Genomic DNA, 14,910 nt, shown 5'->3' with positions numbered 1-14,910 from the left:
ACACAATCCAACATCAGATCAGGGTCCAAGCTATTTTTTCTACTGATTACTCCTAACAAACTGACCCAGTCTGTGCTGTTTGCAGGTGGACTTGTCTTCCAAGGAAGTGTACATGGTAGATGAAGGAAATCATTGATGGCATACCAGGTGTACATGGAAGATGAAGGAAATCATTGATGGCATACCAGGTGTACATGGTAGATGAAGGAAATCATTGATGGCATACCAGGTGTACATGGTAGATGAAGGAAATCATTGATGGCATACCAGGTGTACATGGAAGATGAAGGAAATCATTGATGGCATACCAGGTGTACATGGAAGATGAAGGAAATCATTGATGGCATACCAGGTGTACATGGTAGATGAAGGAAATCATTGATGGCATACCAGGTGTACATGGTAGATAAAAGAAATCATTGATGGCATACCAGGTGTACAAGGTAGATGAAGGAAATCATTGATGGCATACCAGCATAAAGCTTTAACTTAGTGCATGACCATTGCTTTCTCAGAAGGATGTAACCAAATGAATACCCTAGGTGAACAAGGACACCATTCAATCAACATGACACAGGGACTATTCTAGCATGTGTAACTGAATGGATACAATTCAATAAACATGACACAGGGACTATTCCAGGATGTGTAACTGAATGGATACAATTCAATAAACATGACACAGGGACTATTCTAGCATGTGTAACTGAATGGATACAATTCAATAAACATGACACAGGGACTATTTCAGGATGTGTAACTGAATGGATACAATTCAATAAACATGACACAGGGACTATTCTAGCATGTGTAACTGAATGGATACAATTCAATAAACATGACACAGGGACTATTTCAGGATGTGTAACTGAATGGATACAATTCAATCAACATGACACAGGGACTATTCTAGCATGTGTAACTGAATGGATACAATTCAATAAACATGACACATGGACTATTCTAGCATGTGTAACTGCAAGGACACCATTCAATAAACATGACACAGGGACTATTCTAGGATGTGTAATTACAAGGATAACATTCAAAAAACATGAAAAAGGGACTATTCCAGGATGTGCAATTGAAAGGATACCATTTAATAAACATGACACAGGGATTATTCTAGTATGTGTATTTGCAAGGATATAATATGATAAAGGGACTATTCTATGATGTGTAATTGAAACGATACCATTCAATAAACATGACACAGGGATTATTCTAGGATGTGTAATTGCAAGGATACCATTTAATAAACATGACACGGATTATTCTAGAATGTGTAATTACAAGGATAACATTCAATAAACATGAAAAAGGGACTATTCTAGGATGTGCAATTGAAAGGATACCATTTAATAAACATGACACAGGGATTATTCTAGGATGTGTATTTGCAAGGATATGATATGACAAAGGGACTATTCTAGGATGTGTAATTGAAAGGATACCAGTCAATAAAAATGACACAGATTATTCTAGGATGTGTAATTGCAAGGATACCATTTAATAAACATGACACATGGACTATTCTAGGATGTGTAATTACAAGGATACCATTCCGTAAACATGATACAGGGACTTTTCTAGGATGTGTAATTACAAGGATACCATTCAATAAACATGACAAAGGGACTATTCTAGCATGTGCAATTGAAAGGATACCATTTAATAAACATGACACAGGGATTATTCTAGGATGTGTATTTGCAAGGATATGATATGACAAAGGGACTATTGTAGGATGTGTAATTGCAAGGATACCATTTAATAAATGTGACACAGAGACTATTCTAGGATGTGTAATTACAAGGATACCATTCTGTAAACATGATAAAGGGACTATTATAGGATGTGTAATTGCAAGGATACCATTCAATAAACACGACAAAGGGATTATTCTAGTATGTGTATTTGCAAGGATACCATTTAATAAAAATGGCACAGGGACTATTCTAGGATGTGTAATTACAAGGATACCATTCCGTAAACATGATACAGGGACTATTCTAGGATGTGTAATTGCAAGGATAACATTCTGTAAACATGATACAGGGACTATTCTAGGATGTGTAATTACAAGGATACCATTCCGTAAACATGACAAAGGGACTATTCTAGGATGTGTAATTGAAAGGATAACATTCAGCAAACATGACACAGAGACTATTCTAGGATGTGTAATTGCAATGATACCATTCAATAAACATGACAAAGGGATTATTCTAGGATGTGTATTTGTAAGGATACCATTTAATAAACATGACACAGGGACTATTCCAGGATGTGTAATTACAAGGATACCATTCCATAAACATGATACAGGGACTATTCCAGGATGTGTAATTGCAAGGATACCATTCAATAAACATGACAAAGGGACTATTCTAGCATGTGCAATTGAAAGGTTACCATTTAATAAACATGACACAGGGATTATTCTAGGATGTGTATTTGCAAGGATATGATATGACAAAGGGCCTATTCTAGGATGTGTAATTGCAAGGATACCATTCAATAAACATGACACAGGGGCTATTCTAGGATGTGTATTTGCAAGGATATGATATGATGAAGGGCCTATTCTAGGATGTGTAATTGAAAGGATACCAGTCAATAAACATGACACAGGGATTATTCTAGGATGTGTAATTGCAAGGATACCATTTAATAAACATGACACAGGGGCTATTCTAGGTTGTGTAATTACAAGGATACCATTCAGTAAACATGATACTAGGACTATTCTAGGATGTGTAATTGCAATGATACCATTCAATAAACATGACAAAGGGATTATTCTAGGATGTGTATTTGCAAGGATACCATTCCGTAAACATGATACAGGGACTATTCTAGGATGTGTAATTGCAAGGATACCATTCAATAAACATGACAAAGGGACTATTCTAGCATGTGCAATTGAAAGGATACCATTTAATAAACATGACACAGGGATTATTCTAGGATGTGTATTTGCAAGGATATGATATGACAAAGGGCCTATTCTAGGATGTGTAATTGAAACCATACCATTCAATAAACATGACACAGGGATTATTCTAGGATGTGTAATTACAAATATACCATTCAGTAAACATGATATAGGGGCTATTCTAGGATGTGTAATTGCAATGATACCATGCAATAAACATGACACAGGGACTATCCTAGGCTGTGTAATTGCAAGGATACCATTTAATAAACATGACACAGAGACTATTCTAGGCTGTGTAATTACAAATATACCATTCAGTAAACATGATACAGGGACTATTCTAGTCTGTGTAATTGCAATGATACCATTCAATAAACATGACACAGGGACTATTCTAGGCTGTGTAATTGCAAGGATACCATTTAATAAACATAATACAGGGACTTTTCACTGTTACTGCAGGAGTCACACTAATCTCTCAAACAAATTTTGACCCTAAAATTCAGCTAAATGTACAGAACAATTTCCACCATATCTTTATCCCTTTCATCAATCTCTTCCTATATTCAGAAACTTACCCCTTTTTATCAAATAGAATAGGAAATTTAGAAACCAAATATTTCAGTTCAGTCATATACTTTGATGATACATATTGTAACATGTCAAAGAAAGACAGTTCTAGCTTATACCAAGACAATACACATAGTAACATGTCACAGACAATTCCAGAATTTATCCAGATGATGCAAACTGTAACATGTCAAAGCAAGACAGTTCTAGCTTATACTCAGATGAAACACATAGTAACATGTCAAAGCAAGACAGTTCTAGTTTATACTCAGATGATGCAAACTGTAACACGTCAAAGCAAGACAGTTCAAGCTTATACTCAGATGATGCAAACTGTAACATGTCAAAACAAGACAGTTCTAGCTTATACTCAGATGACAGACATAATAACATGTCAAAGCAAGACAGTTCAAGCATATACCCTGATGATACACAGTAACATGTCAAAGACAATTCTAGTATATATATTGATGATACACAGTAACGCGTCAAAGACAGCTCTAGCATACATACTGATGATACATAGTAACATTTCAAAGACAGTTCTAGCATATATACTGACGATACACAGTTACATGTCAAAGACAGTTCTAGCATATACTAGGATGATATACAGTTACATGTCAAAGACAGTTCTAGCATACATAGTGACGATACACAGTTACATGTCAAAGACAGTTCTAGCACATATACTGATGATACACAGTTACATGTCAAAGACAGTTCTAGCATATACTAGGATGATATACAGTTACATGTCAAAGACAGTTCTAGCATACAAAGTGACGATACACAGTTACATGTCAAAGACAGTTCTAGCACATATACTGATGATACACAGTTACATGTCAAAGACAGTTCCAGCACATATACTGATGATACACAGTTACATGTCAAAGACAGTTCCAGCACATATACTGATGATACACAGTTACATGTCAAAGACAGTTATATCATATACACTGATGATACACACAGTAACAGGTGAAAGCAAGCTCATACAGACTGCACTGAAAATCACATTGTTAAAAAATAACCAAACGCAGACAATGAAATACTGTTCAGCCTTGCTTATACAATGTAAATTATGAAATACTAGCAAAATATTTTTTTACTCAATAGGCTTGGTTTAACATTCAATAGACAGAGCTGATAATGATGGCAAAGCAACACAATAATGGCTATATAGTGCCAATTATAAGTAAAATTCTAAAACTATAAAAATGAAGAATATCACAAAAAATTTGAAAGAGCAATTCAGATTTCAGACATTAAGCAGCTGATGCATTACTGGGATACTTACCAATGATAATATGTAATGCTGAGGTAGTTGGGTCTGCCACACCAGTAGTTGTGTAGACAATACAGTCAGTAGAACCTGCAAAGCAAAGTGCAATCTACTGTAGACACAAGGAATTTGAGTGACTGATGAAACCGTTTCATTTGTCCTGTATTCTTTTCAAATGCAGAGTACTGAAACCATCTGTGATATTCTTGAGGAACTCCACATACCAAACTTGGTAACAAAGATACTTTTTCTTACTTTCTAAGTTAACATTTTCACAAGATTCCTGTAACTGCATGACAAAATTCTTTGCTATATCCTTTGACCTTATATCATGCACAGAAAGTCACTGAACTTGTCTCATAAAATATCTGGATATATCCATGTGCTAACTTGAGTTAAATCTATAATTAATCATTTTGAGGAAAACTGAAAACTTAAGTGGCATCATTCAATCCACAGAGTCGGGTTTCATATAAATCCAATAATGCATGTTTGTGTTATCATGCTCACAAGCCTGTACACCTAAAAACTCAAATTAAGACCTTTAACCTTAAAATCAATGGCAAAGTTTTGAATATCAACTTGTTCATTCAAATGTGACTAAATATGAAATCTGGTCAAAATTCACTTGTATATGTACAAGTAACTGTGCTCATAACATGGTTCCCCCAGTTTTTCTAAAGATAAATTTCCAGGTCATTTCCAGGATGAAATTAATTTTTTCATGGTTCACATATGATCATTACTGAATGGAATTAAATAACAACTTAGATTATAAAACATGCATTTTTACAATAAAAAAGTTTCTATTTTAAGAACTCTCCCAAAACATCTGAATCTGAAAAGATCATCTCACACTAAATCACAAAATGTATCAAACAAAACAAGTCTGACTGCTGAATATTACTATAAATTGGCATGTAAAGTAATTTCAATTTACAGAATAAAAGTTCTAACTTTAATTCACTGATCTGCATTATGTTGGTAGAAGGAAACAAATTACTGAACATAATTAAGTTTTGTTTCCTATCAAACCTATAATTCTGAAGAAAGAAATTTTTGATAAATTATGTTTCTTCTGAGAATACTTAACCAATCACATCAGGTTAAGATTATTAGCCTGCTATCTTGCGAATCCTATTTTAAATAGACAAAGGGCAGTAACTCTTGCCCATTACCTCCCCTTGATACCACCAGGTGTCACCAGTTTTAGTTCACATGGCAGGGTGGTTGGAAGGGCTTTTAAGTAATGTGATTGGGTAAGTATTCTTAGGGAAACAAAATTTGCTACAAAATTAGCTTTCTCCTTCGAATGCAAGCTGTGCACTAACTAGGATCCAATGCGAGGCTTGCAGAGACGGCTCTAATCTTCATGAGGTGACTTTGATCTTGTGAGATCTCAGAGTAGACCAAGTGTATAACACACTTCAACCACAAAGCAAGGGCTGGAGGGGTGGGTGATATATATATATATATATATATATATATATATATATATATATATATATATATATATATATATATATATCTATATATCTATATCTATATTCCACCATGTTGGCAAATTCTGCGCATCAGGTAATTATGTGCAATGATAAGTCATTTCTATAAACATTGGATTATGTTTTATTTTTGGAAAAAATCCATTTTGTATCAAGAAAGATTGATCATTCCTTAATTAGGAAAAGTGATATTCATAAAGTGTACAAAAATATCCCACATTTCTACTCTAAATGCATATGAAAATGTGATTTGTAAATGTCAACCTGAAGACTCACTCTATGACCTCCTTAACTTGGAACCCAGAAAAACCTATTTAATATTTATCTTTTAGAACAGACAAATAAATACATTATTTAAAAGATGGAAATGTCTACCTTAGAACAATGATGTATCTTAATCCAAGTTTCTAATTTTGCAATGAGTTGTCCCACACATGCTTTATCATCTGCTACCCAACGTGTCAACTTGCTACAAGAACGAGATTCTTAAGAACTTCACTGGAATATAGTCTGTTTCTAAATTCTTCAGTAATTTTTTCTCCATAAACAAGACATTGTCAACACACTACATCTTATTCATTGTTGTTTCTCTTACACATAATAGCTTATTTTTAATAATTTTTTATAAGATCAGTTTGTTTGCTTAATATCTCTTGCCATTTAGTAGCATTGTTATGTTGAATTTGTAAAACCAGCTATAAACCTGACCGAATTACTCAACTGAAATGCCAACAAAAAGAGTCTGAAGTAATATATTTAATTTCGACAGCCTGATGCATAAACATTACATTTCAAAGCCATGTGCAGAATAGGCTGACATATCTCAAGTTAGGAAAACACTGGGGTGGTATCCCATATGTCCAAAAATTAACATTATTTTGAAAAGAAGATTCTGGTGACAACTGCCTCATTTCAAATGGTAAGCATTGCAGTATTTTATTTTTATCAATCAGTCAAATTCGGTATGCCTTTTGCGCCAATACTGGTGACGAAAACCTTTGATGCACCGAAAAGCCTGACACACACACACACACACATATATACACACACACACATGCATATGCAAGATGATAATCCACTGATCTTTTACAATATTACCTGCAGGAATAATTCCAATCCTGAGGTCTGGAGACATCAGAACATGGTCCAGGGTCTGCTCTATTCCTGCCTCAGTGGCAGTCCTGGTTAACAAGCCATTTAAAAGCTCTGTAAATATTCCATCTCCTCCTACACACACCAACCTGGAAAATCAGATAAAACACATGATATTAAGTCACCAAAATGTCTGTGTACAAAATCTTATGTAATGCTCAGAATTACAATTTAACAAGAGAATCTCTTATTATCAAGCACACCTATTATCTGGCCAGCCAGTAAAATAATTTTTTACACTGCACTTAAACAACTTAAACATTGTAACTTATCAAAAACAAATTTAACATTGTACCTAATCAAAAACAAATTTAAAATTGTACCTAATCAAAAACAAATTTAACATTGTACCTAATCATAAACAAATTTAACATGGTACCTAATCAAAAACAAATTTAACATGGCACCTAATCAAAAACAAATTTAACATTGCACTTAACCCAAAACAAAAAAGTTAACATGGTCCATACTGTAAATTTTTTTTATAACATTGTGCTTAATTTAAAAACATTTTAATATTGTGCTAAATCTAAAACAACATTAACATTGCACTTAATCTAAAGCTTTAACATTGCACATAATCTAAAACAACTTTAACATTGCACTTATTCTAAAACAACTCTAACATTACACATAATCTAAAACAGCTATAACATTGCACCTAATCTAAAACAACCTTAACACTGCACTTAATCTGAAACAACTTTAACATTACACTTAATCAAAAACAACTTTAACCCTGACCATAATCAAGGATGGTCATACTTAATAGGTCTCTTGACAAAACTAAAATTCCACATAAATGTCATTGTGGACATTTAAAAAATGGTAAGGTAATTTATACATTTTTTTTATTCCATCTTCAGAGCATGTGAAGTCACAAGTCAATGTTTTCAATCTTCTACAAGGTACTGACCATTTCATTTTCAGGGCTGGGAGCTGTGATTTTCTTATCAGCTGAAATATTTTCATTTATTTTATCTTAAGATAATTAAAACATTTCTCCAAATATCATCATAGATATATGGTATTATTTTGCTATAAATCAGAGAAAGATATTTTTCCAGCTCCTGACAGACCAAAATTAAACAAAAAAAGTCTCAGGTCCCTGCCCCAGAAAACTGAATTGTTGGTTCCTAATATAATTCTGGTATACCATGGTACATAACACAGTACATTAAGAAATTTCTCAGTACAAAATTTTTCATGGCACTGATATCTAAAAAAGCCTGACTGAACTTGATACATTACAACGTGGTGTGAAACTTTAGCAGCAACAATATTTATGTTAGGCAGAAATACTATAGTTATACTCTAGATGCCCAAAAGTGGAACAATTTTAAAAGGGTGGGGTGCATTAAATACCATGCATCACTGTTTGACTGAAAATGTTTATAAATTGTTTTGATTTTTCTAACAGTCATTGGATTACTCATACACTGTTTTAATTATTTGGACATACCATAATGGATATATACAGATCTATAAACCTTGATAATTTCTTTTCTTGTGGAAAAGGGTGGGAGTATTCATTCTAAGGGAGACTTCTATTAGAATAAATATGATATTACATGTACATGATTACACGCTGTTATTTTTTATATATATTTCAACACTAAAATGATTGACTCTACATTTATGATCTATAATCATGATTTTTTTAATGCTGACAATACCATAATGACCATACAGCAATGGAAAGATTCATACAATTAATTTAATTTTCTTTCATACTGTGATTTTGTCTAATGCACTGAAATCAACAGAGCTGAACAAAAGCTGAAGAGATGTAAGCAGACTAATGTGTCTCTACACAACGCTTGGTTACTTTACTTAATCTCGTGACTTTTAGGAAGTACACATCAAATTACAAGTCTCTTCCATCACATACCCACATAATTTGTGTTTGTGTGTTTGTGAATGAGATTTTTATTGATTTCATCCAGCACACATTAATTTCAATTTCTCTTTCAGTCCCAGATATGTAAATTTACTTTATGGTTGTTTATAAATGTATATTGCAGATTATAAAATCATCTTAGGAAAAAAAAAACCAATAACATCAAGACTGTAACGCAAAAGTATGTACATGTATGTGTATCACAATTTTATGCTAGAAATAAATGTTTTATATACATATAAGTATGAAATAACAAGGTCTGAATCAGTAATGCATTTTATTACTTCCTGAAAATGAAAATATTAAAACATGTAACTTATAAGAGAAGGGTTAAACTTCTCCTATATGTAAAGAATCGTATTCTACCACTGTACAGTGTTCTGCGTTGATGAATAATGCGTAAATGCTTAAATAAGTATTAATTTTGTGGGATTATAAGACTTGCCAACAATCAATATTTCTAAAGCACTTGAACTAATATGAGATTGACCTGACCAGTAAGGAAGGCACACCATGTAAGTTAATTCTTTACCCTGAAACTCCTCAAAAATGAATTGGAATTGGAATTGGAGGGCATAAGTCTTGTTAATCTTTAATACGGAAAAACAGTGACACCACCTTTAAAATTTCATGATCCTCCATATTTCCATGGAGTTTTACAACCTAAATTTCATGTTTTGAATTAAAAATGACAGAGTAGATCATGACCCTTCATAAACCCATGGTGACTTCACTCTATGTACTCGTACAAAAAGATATTTAATACAAATGGAATGTGCAAATTGTGCAATTATATGCAATTCATGAAAAACCAATTTTTTTCTCTGCATTTAATTTTGTCATACTTCAAGTACAGTAAGATGTGTATGACATAAGACACTTAAAAAAATATTACTGATGAGCTGAGATAATTAGAAGTGTGGAAATATAAATGCTTAAGGGCATGCAAGCATTCTTGCATGATTGCTTGTTCATGTACCATGGCTGTTAATCTATCGACACAACACACATTCCAAGGCAAATAAAATATGCTGGGTGTGTTTGTGGAAAATCCAGTTATGAGGAAGGAAAAAACTTAATTAGTTTCATAAGCTCAAATAACTTACTCTTTTAAAAACTGTTTTGTGAAATTGGAGAATGTATTTCTCTGTAATAATTATTTCTGTGTCGAACTGCACTAACCTTACTGCTGACTCACTCTGATTAGCCAAAAATATAACATGCCTGTGGTTAATAATAAAACCTTACAATATTGCTGTGACCTACACTTTAAGACTGGCCTATAGTGTCTCTGCATCAAGACTTGGGAACTTGTAAGAAGAATCCTCTCATTTATTTTAATTTATTATAGAACAGGAAATACTTTCAGCAAATGTATAAGAAAACATGAAAATGTAAAATTTAAAAAACTTCCCCCAAAAATGATTAATTATCATTGAGGTTGGTATGCAAGGAATAGTCATGTAAATGTTTGAGTTTTCTTATTTGAATATTAGTCAAATATTAGTACAGACCTTTCAACATATACAGGAAATAGTTCATGCCAGAATTATATTTACAGATCTTGAAATATGTTTAAAATGCAAGGACTGTTTTCCAGAGAATCATGAAGATAATGCATGGCATTCCTTGCAGATTTTCTGAATTAAAACTGATAATCCAAAACTTTTCCAAGTCAGACCACTGGATAGTCTTGCCAATATATTTGACCTCAAATAAAAAGGTTCTTTACATTACATTAAATATCATAACCCTTTTATAAAATACACTTTCTAGAGTCCCTAATGAAAATCTCTGTATAATCAGGGCTATACAAACTAGATACCACACCACCCAGGACCAGTCCATTTTTCCACCAGAAAAGTGCTCAACAATAAGGGTTTGGTCTCTGGCAAGAGCAATTTTTGAAAAACAGAAAGTTAAATTTCATATGTACGATGTATACACTGCACTTTTTCAGGTACCTCCCTCTTCCACATCTGCATTTTCCCCCCTTGCTATTAGAAGTGCAGAGTCTGAACGGACTCTTAGTATGTGCTAATATAGCAATGAAATATGACTTCCCAAAAATCAGTGAATGTCAGTCATTCACAGACAAAATAATGGCTTGGAAGAAAATAAATATTTCACCTACATACAGAAAAGCCAGCTTATCACTGGTGCAATGTGTCCAAAGTCCAATTTCTGCAGGGATGACAGAAAACCTGACTAGTATGACTTTGTTTATTTGGTATGAAACTAGAACCTAAATATGTATAGTCAATAAAATCTGAAACAAGTCTCCCAATGTTCATCTGGCCAAAAAGAATTTTCAGGAGCTCAAGACCATTCCTTTTAACAAGCTGAGGAATGAAAGTATCTCTTTTAATTTTTACTGATAACAAGATTTTCAAATTAGTTGCTGTGGTCATGCATTAATGAATGTCAGATTGGTGCCATTCCATTGAAGGCTTAGTAGACATCATCAGAAATCTTTTGATGAAAACCCCATATCAACTAGATATCACATGAAGTCTTTTGATGAAAACTCATATCAACTAGACATCATCAGAAGTCTTTTGATGAAAACCCCATATCAATTAGATATAACATGAAGTCTTTTGATGAAAATACCATATCAACTAGATATCATCAGAAGTCTTTTGATGAAAACCCCATATCAACTAGGTATCACATGAAGTCTTTTGATGAAAACCCCATATCAACTAGGTATCACATGAAGTCTTCTGATGAAAACCCCATATCAATTAGACATCATCAGAAGTCTGTTGATGAGATCCCCATATCAACTAGACATCAAAGTCTTTTGATGAAAACCCCATATCAACTAGACATCATCAGAAGTCTTTTGATGGAAACCCCATATCAACTAGACATTATCAGAAGTCTTTTGATGAAAACCCCATATCAACTAGATATCACATGAAGTCTTTTGACGAAAACCCCATATCAACTAGATATCACATGAAGTCTTTAGATGAAATCCCCATATAAACTAGATATCACATGAAGTCTTTTGAAGAAAACCCCATATCAACTAGACATCATCAGAACTCTTTTGATGAAAACCCCATATCAACTAGATAATCATCAGAAGTCTTTTGATGAAAACCCCATATCAAACAGACATCACATGAAGCCTTCCAGTGAATACACCATGTTGATATGACCATATACCCTGGAGATGTAGTGATGACCAAAATTTAAAGATGGCCACTGTAATATCAGTAAAATCCTATGTTGATAAACTTCAGGAGGAGTGGTGATAACAACTTTTCAAGATAGCTGCTTGGGTGGCCATACTGGATGTCAGATCAGAACCATTTTCACACAGTACTAACCAGACACCATAAGAAGTCTTCTGATACAAACCCCGTTTCAGTGACTAATGACTCGCCCTTAGGAAGAATAGCGATAACATGATATTTATGATAGCAGCTGTGGCAGCCATATTGGACGTCAGACTGGCACCATTTTTGTTAGGTCCAGCAAGATATTTTAAGTTTTTTAGTGAAAACCTCAGTCAGGAGGAGTAGCAATAATATTTTCAAGACAGCCTAGATCTATGGAGGCCATATTGGATTTCCAAACAGCACCATTTTCATTAAGAACCAACTAAACCATGGGATGAATGTGTGTGTAAAGTTTAATAGGTGTAGCAATAACAAACGTATGCTAATAGTCCGTTGATGGACAACATATAACAGAACACTCCACAAGCTTTCTTGGTCTGGTTTCCAATTTCAGAATAAATACAAGATTATTCTTGTATATGAGCAAATGTACCAGAGCAATTCTGGGGTTTTCCTGAGTTAAAAGTCTTAGTTCTTTCACAACTAATTTTTGGACAGGTTTTGAGAAGTAAATTACAATCAGCATAATTTTATATAATAAAACTGATAGTTGCTTATAGCCAGATATCCATTCTCAAATACATACTGAGGTAAAGCATTATTACTACCAAACACTACTAATAAACAAAGCCACTGACTGTACCAAGATCATAGGACAGTGTTACTACCAACCACACATCCTTATCAACCAAAGCCACTAAGATTTTAGGACAGTGTTACTACCAAATACATATCCTTATGAACCAAGCCACTGACTGTACTGAGATCATAGGACAGTGTTACCACCAACCACACATCCTTATCAACCAAAGCCACTAAGATCATAGGACAGTGTTACTACCAAACACACATCCCTATCAACCAACACACTGACTGTACCATGATCATAAGAAGTATTACTACCAAACACAGATCCCTATCAACCAACACACTGACTGTACCATGATCATAAGAAGTATTACTACCAAACACACATCCCTATCAACCAACACACTGACTATACCATGATCATAAGTATTACAACCAAACACAGATCCCTATCAACCAACACACTGACTGTACCATGATCATAAGAAGTATTACTACCAAACACAGATCCCTATCAACCAACACACAGACTGTACCATGATCATAAGAAGTATTACAAACAAACACAGATCCCTATCAACCAACACACTGACTGTACCATGATCATAAGAAGTATTACTACCAAACACAAATCCTGATCAACCAACACAATGACTGTGACAAAATCATAGCACAGTGTTACTATCACACATCACTATCAACCAACCTCCTGACTGTACTACAATCATATCAGTGTTACTACCAAACATACATCCCTATCAACCAACCTAATGACTGTACCACCATCATAGCACAGTGTTACTACCAAACACTTATCTCTATCAAACAACATGTGTACAGTACCACAATCATAGCATAGTATTACTACCAAACACACATCCCTATCAACCATCCCATCTACTCTACTGAGATCATAATATAGCCTGACTCCCAAACATACATCCCTATCACAGTACCCACAGATTGTACAGAGTCCATAAAACTGTGTCACTACCAAATATATATTCCAACCAACTTACCCATCTACTGTACGGAGATCATAACCAGATTGAACAGTGTCTCTTGCATGGTTGGCCCTCTCAGTTACTGTTGAAAATAAATAACTTAGTTAAAAACACATTATTAACCATTGCAAATTTGGTTGATTTTGTCTCCTACTGTCCTTTCATAATATCAAAAGATGACACACAAATTCATTATTAATGCTTTAGCTAGAGTGTTAGATGTGTAATTTGGGATTGTGGTGTTGGTTGACTCTTTTGACCAGAAAAAGTATACAGGATATCAATGTGGGGTGGAAGATTGGAATCTTTGCAACAGTATCAAGTAAGTATTACAAAATTAAAATTATCTTTACCCCAACCAGCACACCCCAAAACCTACATTTTATTAGCAGCAATATGTTACATGCTACTATCACACTGCTGAATTTACCAGTTTGGAGGAAGGCTAATGGCATTAACAAAAACTCATATAACAAATGCACACTTAAAGTAGGCATGCTGAAGTACTGTGAACTTGTAGATAGCTTTTAGCCCCATGCTGAGCTGCTGCTATAGAACCCAGTGAATACATACCTTGCTATGGTGCACTAAGAGAAGATAAAATGATAAAAA

The 14,910-nt window shown here is 33.9% G+C and overlaps 1 protein-coding gene across 1 annotated transcript in view; it reads right to left on the bottom strand.

Annotated features, from left to right (window-relative positions):
* LOC149788595 (ceramide kinase-like) overlaps positions 1–14,910 on the bottom strand; it is an 82,400-nt gene that overhangs the window by 43,103 nt on the left and 24,387 nt on the right. The window contains exons 4-6 of the mRNA XM_089974646.1: positions 14,314–14,380; positions 7,400–7,542; positions 4,815–4,889 (exon numbers count right to left, since the gene is read on the bottom strand). Of these exons, the coding sequence (XP_089830772.1) occupies positions 4,815–4,889; positions 7,400–7,542; positions 14,314–14,380 (285 nt within the window). The remainder of the gene's footprint in view (positions 1–4,814; positions 4,890–7,399; positions 7,543–14,313; positions 14,381–14,910) is intronic.

This window comes from Sinohyriopsis cumingii, chromosome 11 (assembly GCF_028554795.1).
Source record: "Sinohyriopsis cumingii isolate HCF-2022 chromosome 11, ASM2855479v2, whole genome shotgun sequence".
Lineage (NCBI taxonomy): Eukaryota > Metazoa > Mollusca > Bivalvia > Unionida > Unionidae > Sinohyriopsis > Sinohyriopsis cumingii.
Note: the sequence above shows the minus strand (reverse complement) of the source record. Positions and strands in the feature narration are given on the sequence as shown.